This window comes from Coptis chinensis, chromosome 4 (assembly GCF_015680905.1).
Source record: "Coptis chinensis isolate HL-2020 chromosome 4, ASM1568090v1, whole genome shotgun sequence".
Taxonomy (NCBI): domain Eukaryota; kingdom Viridiplantae; phylum Streptophyta; class Magnoliopsida; order Ranunculales; family Ranunculaceae; genus Coptis; species Coptis chinensis.
Genome location: NC_141459.1, coordinates 107,632,756 through 107,660,654, shown reverse-complemented (window position 1 = coordinate 107,660,654; position 27,899 = coordinate 107,632,756). Strand labels below are relative to the sequence as shown.

The following is a 27,899-nucleotide window of genomic DNA, read 5'->3' as shown; positions in this document are numbered from 1 at the left end:
TGTACATCTCCATTTCAAACCAAGATACTCTAGGCTGTCAGCCACGAGTTTTAAGCAGTTATAACTTCTAAAACTACATGCACTAGGAAGGGATAAATGCTAGCAAACTATATTTTGTAGTGTGCTTAGTCACGAAAAAGAATCATCCAAAACTATAACGAATCCATACATATTTAATTCAGCTACACACCCAAAAAAAAAACCTTCATCAATCAAATTGATAAATGAGCTTATGAAAATCCAGAGTCACACAATAAACAACAAATGTTCACTTCAACAATTCCAACTTATTGTTAGTATGGGAGAAGATGTTGGCACAATATGCTTATCAAGTTCAAGAAATAGGAGATAGTCTTCAATGTAACAGAGTTGCGGAATCTCATTTTATATTAATATAAGTCATCTTCTTAGATAACTACGGATAATAGCTGCCATAGCCTGTTCAATAATAGAATGGAGAAGAACATAATTGGCATAATAATCAACAAGAATACCCAACAAGAAAAGATCTACTTTTAAAGGTACTTGTGATCAAATAAAAGAAGCAAGTCACAAGGCATATGATACGACAAAGGCCAGCACGGATAAAAAGGAGAAAGTGTACCAAATCAACAAGCACCAACAAGCATTAAATCATCAAAATCCCACCCTTATTTCAGAATTATACACAGATGAGTATCTACAATTTCTCAGTGACAGTACAATGCACGAAATGCAAATCCAAAACACAAAAAAAATCTCACGCCAATTAGCAGGAGACGAAATGAAAAAGGAAATAGTGTTAGAGAAATTAAGACATGGATGCATACCTTGATCGATCCAAAGCCTTCCACGTCTTCCGTTTGAATCTGTCAAAACCCGAACAAAATCTTAGTAATGATAACCTTTTTCTCCAAGGCCAGATGAGAGGCAAGAAAAGATTCACCACTCCATTATAAACATTGGTTTATAATGTTTCCAGGAAGAAAAACGAACACATTTTCATGGTGTCTGGCCTGCATTAAAAACATTGGTTGTCAAATTTTTCATTAGTTCCGAATCCAAATTCTCCAAAAATTATAGGGTGGACTGTCACACAAATCAAGTTACATACTCTTTATTTATAACTGCAGACTCTATGCAGAGTGCAGTACTCTCAATGCCAACAATGACCGATATTTTTTTATACGGTTAAAAATTAAGCGTAATTAAACATCATGTCTCACACACATTTGTGTCAAATTTATTTATTACAAGTAATAAAAATCAAATACGGCTTGTTAGAGTTATATTTGGGATTATTTGACATGTCGAAATTACTATATACATACAATTGACCACACAAAATTAATTCGGATAGATACGAACAAGGTAAATATTTCACACGTGAGCAGATTTATTCAGTGAGTCACGCAAGACAAATGTGTCAGCAGCTCAACACGGCATCAAATTTCATTACACAAAATGCAAGCTCCAAATAAAAAACAACAATTTGATAATAAAAAATACAACTACAAGTGAACGGATCTCTCCGTTAGTCCCTCGACATCACATATGAAGATCCAAATCACAAGTATCTAAATAATAACGAAAATGCACCAAATTGCTAGAAATTGAAACAGAAACCTCTGTAAAGAAGTGAATATTTAGAGCATTATGCAATGGTTAAGAGTTGAAAAGTTGATATTTGGGATTGTTTGTCACCTGTTTTTGATAGATTGGGTGCATGCTCCATCGAAATGAATTCTCCGCTAGAAGAACTAAGTCAGTTTCTGCTTTTAATATCTTTGCCATCAATAACAATGCTGGGAATGTGGGTTAAGATGCTCCAATCCTCCTCTCTGCTAAGTTCTCTCTTAATAATAGGGAACCTCCATGTTTCCAATTTGCGAAGCATGGTGAGTGGTTTCAACTCCTCTGGCTTGAAATCAAGGAATTCACAGGAAATAAAAATCAAGTTTTGAAGTGACGTGAGTTGGTTTAATCCCTGGGGGAGAGAGCAATGCGGAAAGCTGAAAATATGAAGAGTCTTGAGGTTGTTGTTGTCGTGGGTGAGGGGCATTAACGATTTTGAAAGAATACCTACATGGCACCCTAATTCCAGAGTTTCAAGCAGAGGAGGAAACAGGTAGACCGGTACCACCTTCAGTTTTGGGCATTGTATAATCTGTAGGTAATGGAGACGGGGCATGATATTAGTATTATCACTTGTTGTTGTTGGGACATCATGCTCCTCCTCTTCCCACTCAGGCAAATTAGATAAGCAAAGCTTTTTCAATTTTGGAAACAACACTATTGATGATGAGGACGACGAATATGTTGAATCTCCATTTCCATCCCTCAAAAGATCAGCACCCAAATGTTTCACTGCACTTAGCCCATATAACCAAAGCTCTTCAAGAAATTGTAATTTGCCTAGAGCGGGCAACACCTTCAAATTTGGGCACCTGTAAAGTTCTAAGCGGATAATATTGGACAATACAGATTCTTTGGCTGACAACATCCAAGGAGGAGGGAGCGTGAAGCCATCATAGTTCTGTATTACCAATCCTTCCAAGCTTTTATGTAGTTCCATATTTTCAAGAACACCTTCCATCCTTCGTATGTCATCTTCACTGCTGATATGTTCATCTTCTTCCCACTCCTCTTCGCCAAAATTCAACTCCAACTTTGAAATGTTTTTCTTTTTCTGCAATTCTGCTAGCTTAGCCTCATTCACAGTTTTCACATGCCTTAACCCCGTAATAGCTATCTTTCCTTTCAGAAAATTGAAATTTCCTAGTCCCCCAATCACGGACCCTTTGCTTCCATCACTCACAACAAACTTACTTAACGTTCGAAGCTGGCTCAATCGCTCAATGCCTCGTGGATAATAAATTAGGCTTGAAGTGCGTTCAACTTCCAGATGTCTTAGGTTAGAAAGTTCCCCAATTCCTTCTGGAAGTCTACAAAGATTATAACAACAGTTAAGCTTCAATGTTTGCACATTAACTAGACTTCTCATTGTCTCAGGCAATTCCTTCAGTCTTGTATTCGACAAATCAAGGTACCGAAGATGTAATAATTTATTCACTTCACTTGGAAGTACTTTAAGGGCAGAACCACTAAGAAATAATTCACAACTCAAGTCCAAGGTCCTAAGGCACGTCAATTGATTGAATAATGCAAGAGGTACTGACTTGGACGATTTGGCCATCAGTGTGCGCAAGTTCTTCGCCTCATAGATAGAAGAATTCTTTATATCATCAACAATCAAATGACGAACCTTGTGACAACTGATTTTGTCATTATTCACCAAAACAGAGCAATTAGTTTTTGTGAGGAACTCAACAAAGTCATGTACGAGATCATGCATCTTGCATTCAACAATGTTTCCATCTATGTCTTTCTTAAAATCTTGGAAAAATGAACGCATCGCCAAAGCATCAAAATACTCTACACCAACTCTCTCTAGCTCTCTTGCTCTATCATAACCGAGATAACCTTGAGCCATCCATAGCTTCACCAAGTGATCCTTCTCCATGTTGTGGTCTTTTGGAAAGATTGCACAGTATTTAAAACATCGTTTCAAAACTGAAGGCAAAGCATGATAGCTTAACAAAAGAGCAGGTAAAAAACTTTTTTCTTGTGTTTCCCAAACATCATTTTCTAATACACCCATCCAATCTTCTTTTGCTCGTTTGAATCGCATTTGACTTGCTAATGTCTTGACAGCTAGTGGAACACCTTTGCACTTCTTCACGATTTCTTGTCCAATTCCCTTCAATCTTTCCTGCTCTTGTTGTGTTCTTCCCCAAAAAGCTATTTGCCTAAATATGTGCCAACAATCATCGTCTGACAACTGTGCAAGTCTGTGTATATAAATTGAGCAGATCATCGTCGCTACTGCCTCGTTACGTGTGGTAACAATGATTTTGCTTCCTCGCTCACCACCATCCAGAGCTAACTTCAATGGCTCCCAACGATCAGAATCTTCAATCCAAATATCATCTAGCACGAGCAAAAACCGCTTTCCCTTTACGGAGTTGCACAAAAGTTTGTGTAGAGTTTCACTCCCAACGTCACTTTTTGGATTTTTTCCAGTAGCTTGCTGAATGATTTCTCTTGCAGCCCTTATAAGATCAAAAGATTCGGAAACACAAACCCATATTTTCAGCTCAAAAGTGGTCACTATAGTTTCTTCGTTAAACACTAGCTGCGCAAGAGTTGTCTTACCAAACCCGCCAGTTCCAACAATTGACAAGATAGGTACATGAATCCGAGTTTCTTGTTGACTAGTCTCGCACAGCAGCATGCTCAGTATCTTTTTTTTGTCGAAATCCCGACCATATATATTAAATACATCCACACCAGAGTTAGTAAGTTGTCGAGGCTCCTCGTGACTATGACTCTGAACGAGGGTTAGCTGATCCTTGTTGAGAGCAATCACATCTAGTCCTTCTCTTATGCCTTTAATCCTACGAGCAATGTCATGGCGTACACCAACATGCTTAAAGCAAGCACACATAGATAACAAGTATGAACAGACCCTATTGGTAACGTTAGAACCATTAGCAGAAATGAGAATTCGTGTGTTCCATTCATCCAATACATCATCTGCATCATACATCACATCTTCGAGCTCTCCCAACCAAATCTTTACTGCACTATCATGTCTTTCCTTCTTTTCCGCATCTTCAAGCACTGCTTCAACCGAACGGAGCTTAGTCTCGAGGTTTTTTAATTCTTTACGAACCCCCACCACCAACTGCACCTCCTGTACAACTTCTATTCGGATGATTAAGGCCAACTGCTCCATGACAGCAGAAAGTATCGCCTGAGTCATGTTTTTTTATGAAATGAGATACAAGAAGCTTAGGCTGCTCTTGTAGATTTTGAAGTGCGAAAACTAGTGGGAAGGAAAACTAAATCAATGAGAGATACAATGCAGCTCGAACAGCGTTACAACTCAAGTCCACATCCTTAACCGAGACTGGACTCGAGCATGCAATGTGAACCATCCAAAGCAAATCTATTGTTGAAATTATGTTGCAATATGCACGTGGAAGAGAGGAAGTGGGGACTTGGGATACCACAAAAGTCAAGAGCCAATAACTTGGGATACCACAAGAGTCAAGAGCCAGCCAATGACTTCAGTGATAAAAACAAGCGCAACTAAGCACGTACAACGGTACAAGTAACCCATTGTGACTTTGTGAGAATTTAGTTAATTTTTTTTTTTTTCGATACTTAACGAGTTTTTTAAGAATTCAACTGATGGTGTTGCCATTCAGCATCAGCTCCTCCGTATAGCAAATTCTCTATTCAAAAGTTGCAACCAGTACAGGAAGTCTTTAAAGCTTTTCGTTTCCTACATTGAAAAAGCGGTTCCTCCCAAATTAGTATAGATGCATACTTATATTGAGATGGCCATAAGACCTACCTTTCCTCATTTAACAAAACCCATCTTTTAGGGGGTAATATACTGATATGAGTATATGACAGATAAAAATGAAGCTTCATACTACAGTTATTATCTACATTGGCCCTTTTTTTTCTGAATTAACTACATTGGATAGAGCATCATGGGAATATATATAATACAGCTACGGGGGAGGGGCCTTTTCATAATCAATCAACATATTATCCATATAACTGAGAATTTAAAGAAATTAGCACAACGGTATTTTCCAATCCGATCTCTGCTGTCAAATATTCAAAATCAAAACTTAAGTCAAAACACATTAACAATGCAACAAAGTGAAACACAAGTGCAACATTACGATCCCATCACCACCATCCAGCTCCTTCAAAGGTCTTGCACACTCAAACCTGCAAAATAGGAAAAATCAGAAACACCACTCAGAAATAAACAACAATGACAAACCAGAATTAGACACATTAAACATCCTAAAAAATTTACTCTAATTTTGCAGTTTGTACAGTGTGCGTAGAGGATTTCATGGCAGAAACAGAAGTGCTACACTACTGCCATTGAAGTAACACAATTTGGATGCCATAATAATAAAACTTCAGCCAATCAAAACATGTTGCACCATCATAATAATCTATAGAGTGCCCTAATATAACACCCCGTGTTTTTATTATTTTATTTTTCCTAAGAATAATAATACTAATAAGAATAATAATAATAATAATGATAATAGGTTAAACTAAATATAGATAACTATCAGATAAGGATAAAAGCCCCGTAGGTAAATAGATAAGTGTTGTCCTTGTTTTTCGGGGAGTTTTCTCACGTAGAGTTTTTGGGGAAAAACACAGAGAGAGTTTTATACCGAAAAAAAACGGGATTTTACTGAAAAAAGAAAAGGAAGTTTTTCTGGTAGCTGGTTGATAGTCGGAGCGCGCTAAAAAAAAGAAATTTCTCGTTATTTGTTGGATATTGGAAAATGGTCTGTGCTCATACTGTGTTTTGATACAGTTTTGATTTTTTTCTGTCTTTATTCTATCTTTCTCTCCTCTGGTATAACTATTGAATTTGGTTATATGTTAGCATAGGGATTTGGTTAATAACCTAAACTCTAGATTGAATCATTTGAGCTTCGAACGAGAGAGTTAATGGCGGCTTAAGTTAAACCAATAAATCGTTTCGATTATATATATATATATATATATATATATATATATATATATATATATATATATATATATATATATATATATATATATATATTTGTGAGTTGGACTATTGTGGTTGTGATTGAACCGTTAGGGTTATACTTGGTGATAATTGGTTGTTGTGTCGAGAGAGGGTCTGAAGCTCGAGAGGAGCATAATGGCTTCAAACCAAACCAAACCGGCCTAGCGTTTTTGTTGTTTGAATTAGTGTTTTTACTTGGTTTTTTGTTGTGAGATTGTTGTTGGGTTGAGGTGGATGTGTTGGTGGTTGATTGGGTGCTGGAGAGGGGACGATTGGAGCTTTACAGAGTGTTAATGGCGTAGGTTGTGACCTTTTACAGTATAATAGAATCATGAATTTTTGGTATAGGTACATGGGGTTTTTCTCCATGAACCAAACCGCTGGGTTTTTGTTAGATATGGATGGCCGGTGGTGGCTGTATAGGCGGTGGAAGCGCTGGTGGAAGCTTTGTGAGGAAGGAGATGAACAGTACATTTCGATTTGGGCTTGGGCCAAATCGTGGTAGGCTTATATGTTTTAACTTTTGGATTTTTATTTTTCTGATTTAAGTTTAGACTATGGGCTTTAGGCTTTGGGCTTTTGGGGTTAGATAAGTTTAGACTGGTTTACTGCTGTTGACCCTTGGCAGGTCGACTTTGATTTTGACTAGAGTTGACTTTGACCAGAGTTGACTTTTGACTAGGGTTGACTTTGACCAGTTAACCCAATTTGATATTTTAACTCGGATTATGATTCGGTCTATTAGGATAGGTCTAGGGCTATTAGCATGCTTGGCTTTAGGCTAAGACCTTTCTATATATACGTGTGTATGTATATTAACTGCTATGTGATATTTCAGTTTTTGTGATATGCAACGTTATGACACTTAGATATCAATCTAATTAATAACGCGTAAACCAAAAATACATGAAACAAGATACTCCTACGTTCTCTGAAATAATATATGCAATAAGGTTCAATAATGCGTAAACAAATTTACCGCACTCTTTTAGAACTCTCCACGCCTCAAGTTTTGGATTTGAGTTTTATGACTGATGATGTCATATGTTAGGTGATCATTTATTGAATGTGCCATAAATGGCCCGTTAGCGTTATATATGGGTATTCATTGAATGTGCCGTGAATGACCCGGGTATTCATTGAATGTGCCATGAATGACCAGATTGTTTGGACTGCCCTAGAGAGGAAGTAAGGTATTCGCCTTGCGGGTTAGTTGTATTCTTTGATTATGCGAGTGTTTGGGTTACTTTTGAATACCTAATATAATATCTACATATGTTATATAGAAGTTCTAACTTTTTTTTGCAGGAGGGTAGGACTTAATAACATTTTGTGCAGGGACGCGGTCCTACCCTTATACAGCAGTGGATATCGGTAAGTTTTAATTCAATGAGTTAGATTTTAAAACGAGTTATTAGAATGAGTTAATCTAATGGAAGTTTTGCTTGGGAAGAAACTATGCCGGTTGAAATGACGGAACTACCTGTCTTCCAAGCTGAGAATGATTCAGTAATGGGAAAATATAAAGTGATTGTTTAGAAATTTGGCCTGTGACACCTAACTTTCGTACTCTCAAGTTCTAGCACCAACAAAATTATTATCGCAACATTAATACTCAGGCCCCTTGGTTTGATGTGATTTGAGTTGTAGGCATAAGTTAATCTGCAGCTACCTTTGTGCATAGTTTCTCTCTGCTTGTTTGTAGTCCTTTAGCTTCCGATTTGCAAGTCGCATTATTCGATTGCAACTTACCTTCAAAACCTTGACCGCTTTTGTTTCCTCTTCAATCAAATTGGTGTCATATTCAATAAATTTTCCAGCGATTACAAGGAGATTTTCAGTCGCCATAGAATATTTTCCAGCTTTGAATGCATCATTTCCTTCCTCTTTCTTCTTACCAAATGGCTTCAATTTTCTCGTGTGTGTTCATGTCCCACAATCTTGGGCTCGGGTTTTATATGGTTAGTACAACCCGATTCGGTTAGAGTCCAAATTCAGCTTAAGTTAAACACTTAAACCCACACTTTATTACAAAACTCTTAAACCTCGTTATCTCTTTTTTAGTTTTGTTTTTCGAACGTAAGAGCATCTTTAGCGTTGATATCAACCTAGCATCAAACACTTTCAACTTCAGGAGAACTACATGTTGATGAAAACACCAAAAAAACACCAAACCAAACACCAAATCGACCAATATTTGGTTCCAGGTTTGATGCTGTATCAAATCACTTACGCGGTTTGAGAAACACCGCGGTTTTGGCAAAACCGCTGCGTGGGCTTGGCTTCAATGGGCGTGGTTTTGCCAAACCGCGTCGCTTTTTCCGAAAATTAGAACCGTGGTGCATAGAACTTGAAAAATTATGAGTTGTGCATAGAAGTTAAGAAATTAACAATTGTGCAATTGAAGAAATTAAGAATTGTAATTCAAAATCGAAAAAATTAAAGAAATTAAAACCTATGATTATGATTATGCAAATCAAAAATCTATGATTATGATATAATCATATAATATCCAAAATAATCCAAAACCTATCATATTACATCAAATTTATTTAGCTCTCTTCTTCTTCCTTACCACTCGATCCCTCTCCTCTCTCTATTTGGGCGTTCCGCCGCTCCTCTAAGTTCATAATCGAGAATTATGATCTTCTCTCAATTCGCGACGGAGGTTAACTACTTCAGCCTGAAGTTCCTCATATTCCTGATGTTGCTGCATGTACACTTGCTGCATATCCTCATACGCTTTCCAAGTCTCGTCATACGCACGCTGGGATTGCTGATATGTCTGAGAATATGCCTCATCTCTTTCTTGGCTATAATGATACAAGGCAGTCCTCATCCCATCAAACATGAGAACCTGGTTCTCATATCTTTTTAGAACCTCAGCCTAAAAATCCAAGAAAATACAGTGTGAGTACATATTATATATATAATGAAGAAGATAAATAAAACAATTAAACTCACCATGGTATACTGATCAATATGCGGCTCTAACTCAGAAAAACGAGCATGAGGCACCTCAGGAATGGAAATATAAGTAGGCTCCTCATCAGGTCCACACACGGCAAACATCTGAGGATTACCGCGCATTACTGAGTTTGGATGATATGCATTCGTGAGGTTGTGGGTTGTAAACAGTCGTGGGCTGATGAGGAATACGTAGCTCACGTCTCATCCCTTCCAGGCCCACAAACTCGAAGTTGCTAGCCCGACCAACAGAGAGGCAACAACGGACCCATGGAGACACGGTTCCACCATCTATAATACCGATCGCCAGATGCGCTTTCAACAACAAAAGAAGACGATCCGCCAAGGACCACCAATCGACATGAACTTCATGAACTTGAATTCTACCCCCACGACTTTGCATCACTAACATCCGGCATGGGAGCACATGGAACTCCATATGTCCAAATATCCGCCTTCCAACATCCGCCCGCCACGATTCAAACCCGACAAATACGTATGGCAAAACAACTCTCAGAACGCGACAACACACAAACATTATAACACCCCGTTAATTTTCTTTATTTTTTCCTATTATTAGGATTTAAAAAGTAATAATAATATTAAAAAGAAAAGAAAAGAATAAAAATAACCTTCATATACGCGCAACGGTGTGACTTTCGGTTTTGTTGGTTTTCGCTTTTCCGATAAATTCGCAAGTGAGTAGGCTAAACTTTATTTTCTTTTAAGAAAACTATTTGATTTATTTATATGTGTTCTACTAGTAATTTTAGATATTTGATTTAATGGAACCTTGAGGTGAAATAAAAGAATGTTAATTTGATCGAATTAAATGGCATACTGTGTTAATTGGCTTACGTCGCCAAATTTTCTTTATGATATATATATACATATATGTTCCGGGTATGTATATGATAGTCAGTAGCAGTTGGTTATTGTGACTTTGTAGATGTGTCAGAACTCAAAAGTTAAAAGTTTGAACTTCTCATTTTTAACGTTTCGGTTATAGATATAAGGGTTACTATTTTAAGTAATGATATATTAGAATATATAGTGGTATTGTACGTATGAGGGTTGGAATTGTCTCAAAAGTTGCTACTGTTACCTACTGTTGTAGGTTTGGTTATAGCTAAAGTTAACTTTTGAAGTGTTTTAGATTGTTATACTTACAGCTAAGGTTCACTTCTAAAGTGCTTAGGTCGTTAAGCATGAGTTAGATATCATTCTACTGCCAAGTTTATCTATTGATAGATGTGTCTTCATGGAAATAGATATATGGACGTGGGTATACAATTACTTAGTTTCATTAAGGTTCGGTTATAGCTATTGGTAACATACATGACCATTGCTTATGTTCAAGCCTAGTTTTTCTTGACGTTGAGCTAATCTTGTGCGTTGCTCGAGTTTTATTTTGAACCTTGTTAAAACATGAAAAAGTAAGGTTTGGAAGTCTTCTTTTCAACCCAATTGACCTCGTCGCATTCCGAGGTTTGTGGATATAGTTACGGTGTTCGGAAGTTAGCACGTCAGAGTTTTCTGACTGCAGAAATCCAGATCTGTGCCTGTTTTCAAAGCACGTTTTCACATAGTTAGATTCAGATTCAAACTCTCGCCGAAACATGAAAGAGTGAGTTTTCTGAGTCTTGTTTCCAACTCAATTGGACTCGATACATTCCGAGGTCGGTAGAGACAGTTATGATGTCGGGAAGTTTGGTTGGCAGAAAACAGTGCGTCAGAAATCAGTTTCTACGCACTGTATTCAAGTACAGTTTTAAAATAGTTAGGGTGAGAGTTAGAATTTTTATAAAACATAAAAGAGTAAGATCTAGAAGTCTGCTTTCTATTCCAATTGGCCTCATCACATTCGAAGGCCTGTGGAATTAATTATGACGTTTGGAAGTTTGACTGGCAGAAAACAATGCGTCAGAAATCAGTTTCTTCTCACTGTATTCGGGCCTAGTTTTGGGCATATTTAGAATGAGATTGAGTGTTTTTGTAAAACATGAGAAAGTAAGTTCTGTGTGTCAGCTTTTCAACACAAAAAGCCTTGTCTCGTTTAGACACCTGTGGAAAGAGTTGAGCCATTCGGAAGATAGTCCGTCAGAAATTTAATTTGCTGAAGATTAGGATTTTTACCGTTTTCAACTTAAGTTTTCTTCTAGATAAGCTGAGGTTGGGACTTCGAGTTCTACATGAAAAAGTATGTATACTTACCTTAGTTTCTAAATAATTAAGTTACATGTCATTTGAATGAATGTAGGAAAAACTATAGCATTGACTATGTGGCTGTTAAGAACTACGAAGGCTTGATTCCAATCCTGAAAGATTTGGATACGTAGGCAGCTTTGAACAAAAGTGCAACCGCTATATCTATAATATATATATTAGTTTGTGTGATAACTATGTGATTGTGTTAGAAATTACTGTTGTTTTGAGACTACATAAATATATATGTGTGAGATAGAAGTTGTATATGAATATAGACTTTAGTATATGTGGATATGTTTTGGACATTAGTGTGTGTGGACTTGAATTTGGGCTAATGAACTATTTGTTTACGATATTGTATATATGAGTGTGGTTATGTAAATTGTATTTGTTTGATTATAAGTCTATTTACATTTAATGATATATTTAAGTGCTTGATTTGTCTTGACGCGCGGAAATGACTCTATGCATGTGTGGTCTATTTTGACATGAGTAATACTAGTATAATTATAAGTGATAATAATGTTTTAATGTGTCGCCCACATCTTTAGAACTCTCCACGCCTCAGGATTTGGTAATTAAAAGAAATGTTTATGACTTGTGATGTCATGTGATAGATGGGTATTCATTGAATGTGCCATGAATGACCCAATCGTTTGGACTGCCCTAGAGAGGAACTAAGGTATTCGCCTTGCGGGTTGGTCGTATTCCTTGAATGTACGGGAATGTAGGTTTGGGTATTCCTTGAATGTGGCGGGAATGACTCAGGGTATTCATTGAATGTGCCATGAATGACCCGTTAGTGTTATGATAGGTATTCCTTGAATGTGGCGGGAATGACCCAAGGTATTCATTGAATGTGCCATGATGACCTGATATTTTGTTATGCCCAAAGGAGGCTTTGTGATTATGTGTATGAAAAGCCCGAGATGGTGGCTGGACTCACAAGTTACGAGTTTACAAGATGAAAGTATGTTTACTGGAGGCGATATCCCGCTTGGGACATATGTCTTGTAGTGGTACTCGGTGTGAGTGAGGCGCACGGATATGTGTGATTTAGCAAATGTGTGTAGTGCAAATCGTGGAGTAAGAACTAAAGGTTGGGCTGTGTCTTTGAATAAAGGAGTCAACAAGATAATTAATAAGCAAAGTAAAAATATTGATTTTACGTGTGATGGAGTTATTGTATGTGATGTATATGATTTCTTATGAGAAATATATACATGGTTTGTATAAGTTGATACTCACAAGGGATGAATGTACTCCTTGGTTGTGACTTTTCCTCGTTCTCATAAGTAGACGAGTGATACTAAAGTAAAAGTATATGAATTGTGTGATGTTATGGATATGAAGTGTGACGGTGAATAATACTAGTAAATGATTGTGAGTTCTATGTGACTGTGAATTGACTATAACTTGATATGTTATTACGAAACTATTAATGACTTGTGATAGTCTGAGATCTATGATTATGCACGTAGAAACTTTATGACGTAATGATGTCATATGAATAACTACCCTTGATATAGGTATTATGATAAGTGGTATTCCCCGAATATGCGGGACGAACCAGGTCATATCAATTAGACTTAAACGTCTTAAATGAGGTTTGGTTATGAATGGAATTTTGACTGGCTGAGATAAATCATTTTATTGTGATGTCTAACTCTGTTTTGCAGGAGGGTAGGATCTATTAATCTTTTCTACAGGGACGTAAATATCCTACCCTAAGACGACGTGTTGGCTTAAAGGTAAGGTATACCAAACTCATTTTTAATTAGGTTATCATATGTGCAGTTAATAAATGGAATGTAAGTGGTATTGTATTGTGAGTTATTTTGGAAAGTGGGAATGACGAAAGTAATCTTGTATATGAGATTCTTGGAATTTGTATGTTGGGGTGAAATCTTACTTGGGAAGAAACTACACCGCTTTTGGAAAACGGAACTATATTGTCTTCCAAGTTGAAATTGTTTGTAATGTTATATTTATTCATTTGAAAGATTATTATATATATTTTGTTGTTAGTCTACTCATACCAAAGAAATTCAATTTGTTGACCCATGTTTGCTTTGTTTTGCAACGTGGGTGTGTTCTTAAGGAACATAGATGGTGGAGTGCAAATGGATGAAGACACGCGACTTGGATTTGCTCTTGGAGTCTTCGGTTTAAGTTTTTCGAAGTGTACGATTTTGAATTGAAACAAGTGTAATAGAGTTGGTTAATAAAAAAATATATATATATTTGTAAATGAAGCGTTGTTCTTTCAGTTTTAATTTGATCTCAGATTTTAATATCATTGTTGATAATATGTTAGTGGGTTTTGTTTCACCCCGGGTTTCCAGATGATTGAATATCAGTTTTAATTTTTCTGGAAATTTGGGGTGTGACAAGCATGTTGTACAACTGGATCATCAAAGGCAGTGGACAAACGCCAAGGTCTCCACTCAATAGATGACAATGATCTAATATCAATCTGAGCACGAGCCATACATATATTATTCCTAATCTGCCTCTCATTACGAGTCAAGTGAGGCCCCGACCAACTAGCAAATCTAGGGCGAAGTATCGGAATCATGTCTATGTTAGGACAAAGACATCGAAAGTACTCATAAAACCAAATCTCTAAAAGTCCCGTGAATCCCGCAACTGAGGACTTCTATACGAATGTCTGCGTGAAGCTTTATCTAACGTCGATATCAATGTGGCATATCTTGAGCTACCCGGGTCATAATCTCTCATAGTATGCAAATCGGATACATAAGCATAATATCCCAAATGTGCAGTAGAATGACCATTGGGAAACAAAACATGCCCAATAAAAAACATCAAAAAAGCCCTAACATACTAATCAGCACCCTCACTACCCGGTAGAACAGTCAAAGCTAACTCCGCTCGTGTATCAGGATGCAAGAGGGTTTCCATATATGCAGTCTTAATATGAGATAGCTTAATCCCAGAAGAATCATAAGCATCCGCACCCAAACGAGGAAAACTCATAAGCATATTATCCATATTCTCATAATTTGTATGAAAAAGTATCGGTTGGCCTATACCGATACTCAACCTAGAAATCATAGTGAAGTCTAGTGGTGTGAACCCTAACTCCACACAAGGAAAATGAAATGTATGAGTTCTACTCCACCATCTTTCTACTAAAGCTATGACCACTGCCCAATCAGCCTTCTCATAATCCATATCAATCAAAATACCCAAAGGTGTATACAAAATACTATCTCTAATATGTACAAACTCATCCAAACTCCTAATAACCTTCCACCGTACCACTCTCTAACACCAAGTAAAGCCGATCTAACTCGGTAGTCAACAACATGCTGATATTATATAAAAAAATAATGCGTATAAGATAAATAATTAATTGGTCCAACTGAACTAATTAATATTCAAAATATTTAATCAAAACTAATTAATTACACGAGTATTAGCCATCGCACTTTCGACCGTGTTTTTGTATTACGTGTAGAAGACACAACTTCCATATCAAGTGCTTCTCCAGGTGCAAATTGTCAATCGAAGTCGTTCATTTGATACTCTAGTACATAGAGATGTCTATCAGTCTGCGCGACATCCTCGGGTTCTTCTCCCCCACTGTCTTCTCCCCCACCGTATTCTACTTCCTCGGGTTCTTCTCCCTCATCGCCAATGTCGCCCTGCAGATCTCGCCAATCATCACCGGGCCGAAGGTTCAAAAGGATCCATATCAAATTTTAAGGGTTTAGGTAGGTTTTTGTTTTTTTTTAACTAAGGAGAGGGTTTTATAATTGTGAGAAGAGGTGAAAGTGACTGAACCGCGCGGCTTTAGAGCTGTTTATATAGAAGTAGCACGCGGTGTTCGAATTAACCGCTACGGTTTTACTAAAACCGCCGCGTCGGCTTGGGCCTGTTAGTTGGGCTTTAGTGGCGCGGTTTTGGCAAAACCGCGTGAACTTTATGGCGCGGTTTTGGCAAAACCACGTAGTTGCTTGGTGTTTTTTTGGTTTGGTATTTTTTTTGTTCAAAATTTTGGTGTTTTTTTAGTTGTTCTGCTAAAGATGCTGTAAGAATGGCGAAATCAGCCTTGATTGACCAAACAGTGGTACCAGGAGATGTGGTGTTGGACCTTTCAAGTATGTCTAACCATACTAGCAAGTTAGGCCAAGGACTTCGTTAGGTTCGCCTTCATTTATTTTTTTTATATTATCCTACCTATATTAATATCCGTTTCTCCCAAGATGCTCATAGTGAGCCACATCAGCAAAGTTTTTAAAATAGTCCCTATTTGAAAAATAATTACTTGCCTTCTTACCAAACTAACCCTTAATTTGGCCTGCTCTCTAATTTAATATAAATTAAAATTGTCCTTTCATGTGTTATGCTAAAACAAAAAACAAAGCTACGCATTATTTCATTATTTCAAATGTACGCATGGGATAAAAAAAAACAAATTCTAAAAAACAATGGATTAGTTAATTGATATGTATTAGTTATTGGATATGGATATGGATATGTATTAGTCAATAGATATGGATATGTATTAGTTAATAGATATGGATATTGATTAGTTAATGGATCATGATATGTATTACTTATTGGATATTGATATGTTAAACTTCCAAGTGCTTCCCTTAAATATAGGCCTAGATATGATGGGTTTAAGAATAACAGGCCCGGCCACAGGTCGGGCTGCATGGCTAGTGTTGAGATCAATTTCGAATGAGCTGAGTACTTAATTGCTTACATCTAAATTGAAATTCTCGCATTGCCATTTCATTCGGAGCAAATTGGGGCTTCCAGTTACGGGCCTAATATGGGCTGAAGAGAGCTAACGGATCCACAAGCCTTCTTGTCTCGTCTACAAAAGTTGACATTTCAGACTCAATCCCGGCACAACTCCATCAGAATCATGAATTGGTACAGGAGAGCAAAGCTTGGAATCACCTCATTTCACAATCTCACTAATTCAACTACTCAACTTTATGGTAACACTATTATTCCTACTTGTAAGCCTCCTACTTCTAGTTTTCAAAGATATTACAATGTAGATTTTGCGATTGCGGTTGCTTCTTCGATTGGTACTCTATCTTATATGTTGTTTTGTTATCATGGTATGCGTATTGTAAATGTTCCGTTTACAAATCGGAAATGTCTCATTATGTCAACTATGATGCAGAAACGACTAGGAGATTTTAATTTGGAAGATTGTATGATTAAATATAAAGGAAAACTCTTAGATGAGAAGGATCCTCATAGTGTGAGGGCAAAGTTGATACTTAAAAATATTATTCAAGGATTAGAAAGACAGGTGAAGTGTAATCCAAATAGTAATGCTTCGGGGTATTATTATGATGGATTTAATTGGAATATATTAGTAATGGATCACTTTGTTATGGATGCGTTCTGTATCCCTGGTGGAACTATTTTCATTTATGTAGGAACGCTGCAAGCGCTTACCGATGGTGAAGTGTCAGTAGTCATTGCCCATGAAGTTGGGCATGTTGTAGCTCGACATCTTGCTGAATTCCAACACATATTACAAAATAGTCATAAGAGAGAATTGGAAGCAGATTACATTGGGCTACTATTGATGGCTTCAGCAGGATATAATCCTCGAATTGCAGTAGAACTTTGGAAGAATATCAATTTGAGTTATCCTGACGATCCATCTATTGAGGAACGAGCAAACTCCTTGGCTCAAGCTCATGTCATGGAACAAGCACTCACCATATACAAGGAAGTAACACCCCGCCGTCCAGTCAATTAGAGTCGTGGTCGGAATATTTTGGTAACTTAGTTTTCAAACGTAAAGCCTGAGATATGAAAACGAATAGGACGGTTTGCAATGAAGTGAAAATGAATATAGAACGACTGGACGAGGGATATCATTTTTTTACCTAAACATCATCTTCAAAGTGTATTTTGTTTTTTTTTCGATAGGATATTTTCAAACTTAAGGATGACGTTTACAATCTATGGTTAAAGGTTTACAAATTGGGGCGTGATACAAGTTATGGTTAGGAAATGAAGTGTTTAAAGTGCGGCGCTTTCTGCCTCCCTGTGAACAGATTTTGGAGTTCACATGATTGCTCCAAATATTCAGGTCAGACGCAGGGATAGCTTTAAGTTTTCAGCATGGTGTTACACAAACTGTTACTCGACATGCGGCATGAAGAATTCAGGAAATTGACTAGGCATTGTTCTTGTTTTATTGAGTTTCATGTTACTGTGTTTATTTAATTAATTTATTATTAATAATAGGATGGGGATGTTATTTCTGTGATGAAAGCTGGCAAGTTGAGATTTTCCAAACCTAATAAGTATTGGGTTGAAAGTTCTAATAAACGAGTAAGTATTACTATTATTATTAACAACGCAATATGTTGTGTGCACGAGCGTCCACTTGTATTATCTCAGTCCCCACGAGAGTAATCGATCATGGAGTTGTAATTAACTGTAACAAAACTTAGCCTAAGGGCTTAAATTATTACACAGAGTGAAAACTCCTGAGGACACTATGAAGGGCAGGGTGCTCATCCCTTGAACGACTGACCAACAGGCTCATGTGGAGAAAAATGCTTCTGGTTTTAACTATACATCCCTCATAGATCATCGCATCTCCAAAGTTCAAACTATATAGACAATGCCGACCAACAGGTATGAATTTCTAACAGTCTACCCTATATGATAAGATCATACAATGACTACTCCTGTCCCCCAAGTAAACTACAAACAGATTTCATATTTCAATCACCTTTGAGTAAGTAGCAATCATTTCGCTGTGGATTTCTGTGGATTTGGTTGCCAAGCAAAGGTGGTAAGCTGCAGAATAATGTTTTGTTTTTGTAATGGGGAGATCGAGCATCACAAATTTATAAGTCTGTCCGTGGGAGGATCTTTAATGCGTTATCCATGAAGAATATCCAGTAGGATTGTTACTACACTATACTGGATTACTGAGGAATCCGTCAGGAATGGAATACGTACTGGTTAACACAAATTTTCTTTTCTTCTATAAATTAAATAGAAACTGCAACTTGCCTAGAAAGCAATCATCAACGCAGTTGTCCAGAGTAAATATGGATATCATATCGTGCAGAATGAACTTACACTATGAATCAGAGAGGACATGAACAGCGTTGTTGGTTAATGGGTTAATCCATCTGATCTTTGAAGTTGGGACCAAACTTTTCATTTAATCGATTCAGTGCTAGAGAGTAAAAGTCAGATGCTTTTTGGGTGATGTTATAGTACGAGTAGAAGCATAAATTGTATATCTTTTAAATCATTTGTTTCTTGTGAGTTGGATTCTTGATTCTTTTGCAAAAAACCTTCTGTTAATTGTGACCAGGCACAAAATATACATATCACCCATCATTGGTCATTCCCATGGACTCTGCGATCCGTATATAGCTACGATGTAATGGAATTTCGGCTGATGCATTCTCAAGGTCATGACAATTTTTTGAGAAAATATTGAAAGTTGAAGGGTTGCTTTTCAATATACAGCATATATTGAAAAAAAAACATTATATTTAGGTTGCTTTCCATAATTCTGATATGGATCATAAATATAAATACGATACAACCGAATAAATTCAGTCTTGATCATCCACACAAGCAAGTTGTACTTCTGATAATCACATACTTTTTTCGAGATAATTTAACAGAAAAGAAGTAAAAGAAAAATCATTATTGATTGAGGTCGAACCCGAATGTCATTGTGGACACGGATTGGGGCTATTCAACCTAGTGAACAGCAACTCGACATCAACAGATTTGGAAGGTCCAGTCTGAGAGTGTTTTTGTTTTTTTGCAACTGACGAGATTTGGGAGTTGATAGAGGAGGGAAACATCAAATAGAAACTGGAATTCCAAAGAACAAAAATATAGTGCTGATACATTGGTGAACTTTGCTGCTCATCGAGCTGAAGATTGGGCTTGAACTTCACCAATTCATCGGCAGAAAATATATATATTTGTATGGAATGAAATACCTAAGGATTTGTACTACCTTCAGCTACACAGCAACCAAAAATGGAGAAGTTAGACCATTGATGATGCATTGATGCCCAAGCGTCATTTCACTACAATTACCCTTTTTCAGTTAATGAATAAAATTGTTGATTTTCAATTTGATCAAGCAAAAATAGTCTCCAATAATACTATAATCGCTCTCTTCATGGAATTATGGCCATTGTTCCCAATCAATCAAATACCCTTTCTCATGCATCTTGCGTTGCCATCTGACAGAAGGAACTAGTGTAAAACCCACGTCAAAGATCCAAACTCAGGACTTCTGTCTCTAGGATACGAGGATAACTCCTTTTTCCTCAGAAGACTTTGTAACTCATGTTTGGGAGCAAGTCTGTGAGTTTCTTCATCGAACGTTAGAGGGCGACTCCCCTCCTTTTTATCCAGTTCGGCAATCTCCTGTTTTCTAGATTTAATAAGGAGATCCACTCTACCAAAAGATTCCCTATCCGTCTATTCCCGACCCTTAGTTTCTTCGACTCTTTGATCTTACACCAGCATTTGCAACTTGGTGACCCTTAAAATGGAAAATTAGTCCTCAATGAGTTGCACTATATAACCTGAACACTCTACAAAACCTTACAAACTTGTTCAATATATAGCATAATATTTCATACGGTTCGACCGCAATAACATTGTTTTCCAAACCACTATAAACCTATTAACTGTTACCAACTGTTGCATAAAGCTTCCAGTTCCATGATCCCAGTGAAAACTCCTCTTCTACAATACTTCAGTCCCAAAAAATTAATCCTTGAGCTATATCTGAAATCCACGGATGGTGACCCACATACAAACCAAGTAGGCATTGGTTTCACTATTATCAAATGGTATGAAAACATCATTATTGCAGGAAGCAAGCAGTGCATAGGAAGCCGAATGTCTCCCTCTAAGATGGGCACTACAAAATGCATCTGAAAAGCAATTCCAGCCTGTGGTAGTGTGTTCTGATTGTAAATCTCTAGTACTAGTATACCGGTAATCGGTAGGCCGAACAAAGTAGAAAGGAAGAAGAAGATGAGGAGAGGGGTTACCTGAACGCAGTGCAGAGACAGAAGAAGTGGTTGATGTTTTGAGGAAGAGATCCGCAGAAGCAAAAACTTCTGCGGATCTCTTCACATATCCAGAGATGCAAGATGAAGCTCCTCACTTAATCTAGTTTCGTGACTTAGAAAATGGTTGGCCGATGTTTCTTCATCAAATTACAAATACACTTTCATCTCTCATTGTTACAGAAACCCCTAACCTTCCAGGAAACAGACTTAATCGACAGGATCACCTTCAAGTGCCCCAAACTCTGCCATGGGCCACACCTGCCCCTAATGTTGAATCGCCTTCTGTTCTGCATGTTGTTAGCATATAATACACCATACACTTTCCAAACCAGTTCCCTCTAGTCATAATGAGTTAGCTGCCACAGGTAAAACCATGTCTTTTATCCACTCCTCCACATCATTTGCATTTTGACATCTATACAACTTTACTTTGCAATATCTGTAAAATTCCCAAACCTGAAGTTCTTCCACAATCACAGAGATTGGGGTTATTAGCAGCACATTCATCCAACGAAGAAGCACACTGATCGAAACAGGAGATTGTGCAACACCTCTCTCACCCCTTTTTCCAAATATCTCTGCTCCAATGGTAAAGATACCAACAATCCCGATCTAGGGGTAGAGACAAAACCCGGATCAGAATTCACCCTCTGACCATTGTTCAACCAGATGTACATCTACGATTTCCTCTTTAGAGTTTTGGCCAGAATTTTCCATCATCACCCATTCGTTTCGTCATGGTTTAAAAAACACATTGAGGTTATGTTTTGACCATTTAACCCCACAATTTGTACCATTTTTTCCACTGTTTTGAGTTTTGACCACTTAACCCCTAAGAAGTTCTTTAAAGAGAAAATGTCCCTATTAGGTTATGTTTTGAGCATCCAAACATTTTATTCTTTTGGAAATCAGCAGCCTCCATTTCAACCCATTTTTCTCAAGCAATGGCTTCAACCTAGAGAGCTCAATTCTTCTTTGATTTCAATTCCGTCAATTCCTAATACCTATGGCATTCTAAAGATAATCTCTCTTCAATTCTAGATAGCATACTATTTTAAATATTTTTTTAATTTACAGCTTTTTTTCTTATATATATATTTGAGGCTTAAGTCTCAAAGCCTCTAAGGTTCACCTATTACCTCACAGAGGCAGAGAGCCTCAAGACTCTGATGCGTTTTTTCATACACAGGGTTTCGTTTTAATCTTTTATTTTGTTAAAATCTTTAGAAGTAGTATAATTAATACTAACATTAAAGAATTGTTAATACTAATCTCTATAGTCAACTCTACAACCCATGAAATTAATATAACGGCATATTATGACCTTGATAGCAATTCAGGATACGGCAAAAATTCGGTACGAGAATTATTCGGTGACTCAAAAAAACGGTACGGTCAAATATTCGGTCAAATATTCGAAATACGGCAATTATGCGGTGTTTAATTAATACGTATTTTAAACGTTTGGTTGCAAAAATTCATGATATTATGTTAGTAAATATTAATAATAGCTGTCATTCTTTACAACATAACAAACATATCCAAGCAATTTAGCTACGAAAACATTGAAACCAATTGAACGGTCCACATAGGTGCCTTCATTTATTTGTTCTTTGATTGAAATTACAGTTCAAACTTTAAAATACACACACCATGTCATGACAATTTAAATTTTGCCCAAAAAGTATAAAAGCAAAACTTTTGGATTAATTTATCACTAAGAATGTAAGAGTGGGGGACTTAAAGTAAGAGTGAGGACATAAAGTATATAAAAAATAACAAAAGTGCAACCAAATTTTCATTTTTTTTTATTATTATTTTTTTAGCCGAATTTTTGAAAAATTCGCCAAAAACCGTATTATACGTTTTAAGGCAAAAAATCACGAATTATTCCGAATCTTTGAAACATTTGGAAGTTTTATACGTATTGCCGTTCAAAATTCGATTGAATTATTAATTGCTAACAAGGTACTATGATGCACGGATACGAAGTATGGATACCGATCTGGCAACACCGATCACGGGTACAATACGGCTTTTTGAAATATTAGGATCACGGTGCGATCTATGGGTACGGCTAATTAATATGAATATTTAAAATATATGCGGTACTCTGAAAATTATGTTAGTAGTTCTTTGAGTAAAATTAGTTAGGAACATGTGAAAAACTATTATAGCACATGTCAAAGTCAATACAGCTTGAAGCCTCAAGAACAATTTACATTTCAACGGAGTAGAACTATCGGATCATGTATATTTCTGGGATTCCAAGATTACCCTAGAAGTATCCAAGACCGTGATCGGTATTGTACCCGACCGATACGGCTGCAATGACATTTTAGGAGTATCCGTGCATCATAGACGGCATAAAGAAATCTGTCTAGCTAAATTCTATAAAGCAACATAAAGCTTTGAGCAGCAATAAAATTCAGCGCCTGAATTTCAACTTCACTTCACCTATTTTCATATGTAAGTTCAATAATATACATTTCTTACTCAAATAAGAAAGGAATAAAGATACTAAACTGAAAATAGTATGCAAGTACCTTGCCTTCATCTAGGTCCCATACACCATACACACACCATATCTATTATGCCAATTTTGCACAGCAGGTTAGACTTCAGAAAACGAAACCAAGCAAATTCTGATGCATCTTCATCTGTGTTTAGATCTGCATTAATCCAATTTCCAACATCAAATTCTGTAACCAAAATACAAGCTGTGTTCAATTTTACAAAAGTGAAATGAAGTTCAAAGAGAAAGAAATACTTTGCCACAAACAAAACTTACCAAAAGCATTATTGAACTCTCTGCATGAGTTTCTCCACCATAATTCTTTGTTGTACCCCAGTCAAAGACTCCGAGGTCATGATTGCATTTGATACAAGGATCACTGTGGATGGAGATTCTGCATTCACCTAGAATTCAAATTGCAATTAAACTTTTCTGATCGGTAACCAGAGATCTTATTCGAAGTGAACTGACAAGCAAAACTATGTCTCGACTCGATGATAATGAATTGGACAAAAACTGCAATCACATTGAGAAATGGAGAAATGACCAGAAAAGCTTTCACAACACAATCTGTGTCACAAACTGATGTGACTAGAGATACAGAGCATCATCTCATCATGTGAACGCAAAGTGTCGCAACTCGCAACATCAAAAGACAACTGTCTAATGAAGTTACCAACTAAAGAACCCAATAGTGCTGAGAGTCATTAGCTACTCTGTCATCACAGACGGTGCCCAAGAATAGAAATGTATGGGTGCAAAGAATCATACCCATATACACGTTTAGCCCAACGGCTATCTCAAAGGATAATTTCTTCCCAAGAGCTTCAAGAACCGGACATGTTGGAGAGCTTAGCAACCTATAGATAACAAATTGACAATAAACTATTTGTCGCCAAATGATTGTTTGAAAGAAGATACAACTTCAATTTGATAAAAAAACAAACAAAAAAATAAAAGTAAAAAAATTCAAATGGTCCTATCGTCAAAGGGAACTCACATTAAGGACAAACCAGTTGATGATTCAAACATGTAGCCATCCTTCAGGGGCCCAAACTTCGGCGCTTTTCCGTTAACTATCAAATAAATAACACCAAAAGAAACGATTATCAAATTAAAGTCCAAACAGATGGTTATTGGTTAATATTATGAAAAAGGTTGAATCCAAGTAAAGTGAGAAACTACCATCAGTGCATGAAAGCTCTGGATTCATGTCAGCGTTAGCTTTGACGACCCGAACATACAGCAGCTTACCTACCTGACTTGGAAAGTAGACAATATTCAATTCAGAAAAAGGAAAAAACTAAATGGGACAGCAGAAAACAAAAACTGAAAATGCAACTAAAACAAGATTGAAATGAGGTAAACATGGTTTACACTAGATCTTAAAAAGTTCAAAACTTAAGGTAAATATGTTTTCTTCGACATGTAAAAGTTTCTACATGATGTATTCAAAGGTCAATCACATCACCTAAAAAAAGTCACAAACTAACCGCTTAGGACCCAGACCCACCCCTACACTCCGAAAACAATAAAAGAAACACCCTGACACATCAAAACACGAGAAAACACATACATAACCAAAATAACACCAAAAGGCCCAAAAGAAAAAACATAATGAGCAATTGAGCATCACCAGCCAGACTCCTGCCTCTTAATGATCAACAGATCAATAAAACAGATACTCCTCATCTTCAGGCTCATTGCAGCCCTCATCCTCATCCGCATTGGAGCATTCCAAATCCAGCTTCTCATTGTTATCCTCATCATCGATGTCGCCAAAGTCCTTTATTCCATCAATCCTTCTTCCCTTTTTCTTTTCTCAAGATTCTCTAATTATGCCCTGATCTTAACCTGATTTTCTGTTACTCTAGTTGACCCACAGTTCCCAATTTCTATCAATTTCCCCTCTTTTTTTTGTTATTTTTTTCTTTTTTAAGCATTAGGGGGTTTCGGTAGACCCCAACCTATATAAATCATGAAATTCTTTCGTACACATTTCCACTTGCATCCTCCATGGCTCCATTACAACCTTACTAAGCTCAAAATTTAAGGTTGGTACAAATTGGTTTACTAAGCCATTAGGATAACAACACAATTTAGATAAGGAGTCATCAGCTCGAATTCCTTCTCTGTATGTGTGAATGACAGTCATTAATACCTTGATAGATGCCACTACGTTCAGTCACTTCCAATTGAGGACTTATCTGCCCCTAAGCATGTTTACTGCTCTGAGTGAATCAGAAGCATTTTTAATCTTTTTCATCTGCAACACAAGTCCTTGTCAAAGGCCTTCCTCTATATCTCTAATCTTTTACTGCTCTGACTCACTTCTCAGAAGAGATCCCTGCAGACTTCACCATATTTTCTGCATATACCACCTTAAGTCATAACCATTACATTGTACTGCAACAGCACCATCAGTGTTCAAAGTGATCTCATCCCCTTCTGGCTTGTCCCAAGTGCAAAGAGTAAAAGTTTTCAGTTTAAAAGACCATATTTTCAGTTTTCAGTTTTCAGTAAAAGTTTAGAAGTCCCTAATTTCTTCTTTTCTTGTCAGCGCCGTACCTTCCTCCACCTCTGATTGAAGCACCAGTCTCCTTCCAAGCTCCTTACCTGAACCTCTACCAGTATTTCTACGCTTTTCGACTAGCTTTTTCTCTTCCCCACATTGTACTTCCACATCACCCATCACTTTCAAAGTTTGACTTTTATATTTTCTTTCCCGCTCTTTCTTCTTTGGTTTCCTGTCACACCATTGTGGATGTATGTCTCTCCAGTCGTCCAATTTCTTGATTCTTGCTTTCTTTCCCTCCTTTTGTCTTCTAGCTTCCTGGAGCTATGCTTTACGATTTTCTATCACGGGCCACTGAGCCACTCGTCTTTATCCCCCTACCCCTACCCTTTCTTGAATTTTACGTGATAACGGAGTCACTCATATAAAAGCTACTTCCACATTAAAAATAAAATCATCAAAATCACACATTACTAAAACCCTATAAATAGGTATATTGGCACACAACCAAACTCACATATAGACAGTTAGGTCGTATGGAAAGAAAATGAAAGGGAAGATAAACAAAAGGAAAAACTATGAAGGCAACAACAAAAGGATGTACAAGAAGAAGAATAGGAGAAAAAAAAAGAAAAAAATACAAAGTGGTGGAGCAGTACTGGTTGAGCTCGTGGCGTGATGGTGCGTGGTGGTGGTGGTGGCGCATTGTAAAGCAAGAGGTGATAATCCCAATGGATTTAGTTTGCACATGAAGGTTAATTTAAAATTTTTGTTTCGGTGGAATCACGAGACTTTTTTTTTTATCAGTAAAAGTATGTGTTAGTTATACTGGTAGTCAACTCAGAAGGTGTCAGTGGCTTACTGGTCAAGACTTGAGAGGTTGCGCCCAAGGTCTTGGGTTTGATTTCCACCTTCGTCAGGGAAAATTATGGAATAAAATGTTACCTATATGTATATATACATGTCTGTGTGTGTGTGTGTGTTTGTACTATACTGATATTATGAAAACTTTAAGGATGAGGTATCCTATACACATAAAGAGAAAAACAAAAAACAAAAACAATAAACATAAAAAGTAATGGGGCACATAATAAGGAAGTTGTGAGGCCACAATCGATATTGCACAGCTTCCATAGCCGGACAGTTCTGCGTTCAACTTCCACCTGAGTGACCTCCAAAACAATTTTTTTATAACTCTTAAATGCATGACTGATGCAAACATTGCCATTACAGCTAACAGGTTCAACTGAGAAGAAATTGTTTTCAAATATCCTGCAGTTTCTTCAATTCCAAACAGTCCAAGTTATTGAATGTAAAACAAATTCCAAGATGCCTTGCTTATTGGTGAAAGATGACGACACTCCCATTTTTGGAAAAGCAAAGACCCGACTACAGTAATTAGTCACAAACTCATGATCACAGTACGATGTTCCAGCCCGTATTCAATTCTCTAAAACTAAATCTATATAGGTTTTGACTACTAAAATTGTGAAAAACATCCTAGACTTTATGTGGTCACGTATAATAAAAAAAATCTATTTAGATGTACAGCTACATAATTTCAACTCCTAATAAGATACATCACTCAAATTTTAGCTTTACCTCAAACTTTGGCTTGTTTCTTCTTGATCCTCCTTCAAATGCAAGTACAGGTAGAAATGCCAATGTAGGTCCTTTTATGTCCACAAGAAAGTTCTGCACGCAAATGAAAATAAAAATTGGTACATTACAATTGGTTTTTCATATTATGTCTTGTCGTAAAGTAAAAATGCTTACATCTGCCTTCTGGTCAACCACAATACCAAGAACAGTATCCTCTACACAGGGTACATACTGTAGAACAAAGATGAAATCCATTTACCCACAATAATAACAATAATAATAATAATAATAATAATACTTACTCGTTTATTAGAACTTTCAACCCAATACTTATTAGGTTTGGAAAATCTCAACTTGCCAGCTTTCATCACAGAAATAACATCCCCA

The 27,899-nt window shown here is 36.9% G+C and overlaps 3 protein-coding genes and 1 long non-coding RNA gene across 6 annotated transcripts in view; 1 reads left to right on the top strand and 3 right to left on the bottom strand.

The window, feature by feature from the left end:
* The window catches only part of LOC147506833 (disease resistance protein RGA2-like), a 26,509-nt gene extending 2,513 nt beyond the window's left edge, over positions 1-23,996 (bottom strand). The window contains exons 1-5 of one of the 3 annotated variants that reach the window (XM_086558859.1): positions 23,672-23,996; positions 23,427-23,582; positions 1,684-5,790; positions 885-995; positions 810-848 (exon numbers count right to left, since the gene is read on the bottom strand). In XM_086558859.1, the coding sequence (XP_086414985.1) occupies positions 1,745-4,804 (3,060 nt within the window). In that variant the 5' untranslated portion in view covers positions 4,805-5,790; positions 23,427-23,582; positions 23,672-23,996 and the 3' untranslated portion in view covers positions 810-848; positions 885-995; positions 1,684-1,744. Of the gene's footprint in view, positions 1-809; positions 849-884; positions 996-1,683; positions 5,791-23,247; positions 23,338-23,426; positions 23,583-23,671 lie in introns of those variants that run through there. The other 2 variants (XR_015193981.1, XR_015193982.1) reach the window with 2 other exon arrangements.
* Positions 1-27,899, top strand: part of LOC147506830 (uncharacterized) — a 73,707-nt gene that overhangs the window by 6,782 nt on the left and 39,026 nt on the right. The window lies entirely within an intron of this gene.
* Positions 19,891-21,734, bottom strand: LOC147506834 (uncharacterized). The gene is made up of 2 exons (XR_015220851.1): positions 20,860-21,734; positions 19,891-20,757 (listed from the first exon to the last, which is right to left on the bottom strand). It is a non-coding gene; the product is annotated as an uncharacterized LOC147506834 (long non-coding RNA).
* LOC147506832 (uncharacterized) lies at positions 23,796-27,899 on the bottom strand. The gene is made up of 8 exons (XM_086603717.1): positions 27,815-27,899; positions 27,687-27,743; positions 27,513-27,605; positions 24,581-24,653; positions 24,396-24,471; positions 24,167-24,255; positions 23,997-24,074; positions 23,796-23,911 (listed from the first exon to the last, which is right to left on the bottom strand). Exons 1-8 carry the CDS (start codon positions 27,878-27,880, stop codon positions 23,796-23,798), a joined length of 648 nt encoding a protein of 215 aa, XP_086459843.1. The 5' UTR covers positions 27,881-27,899.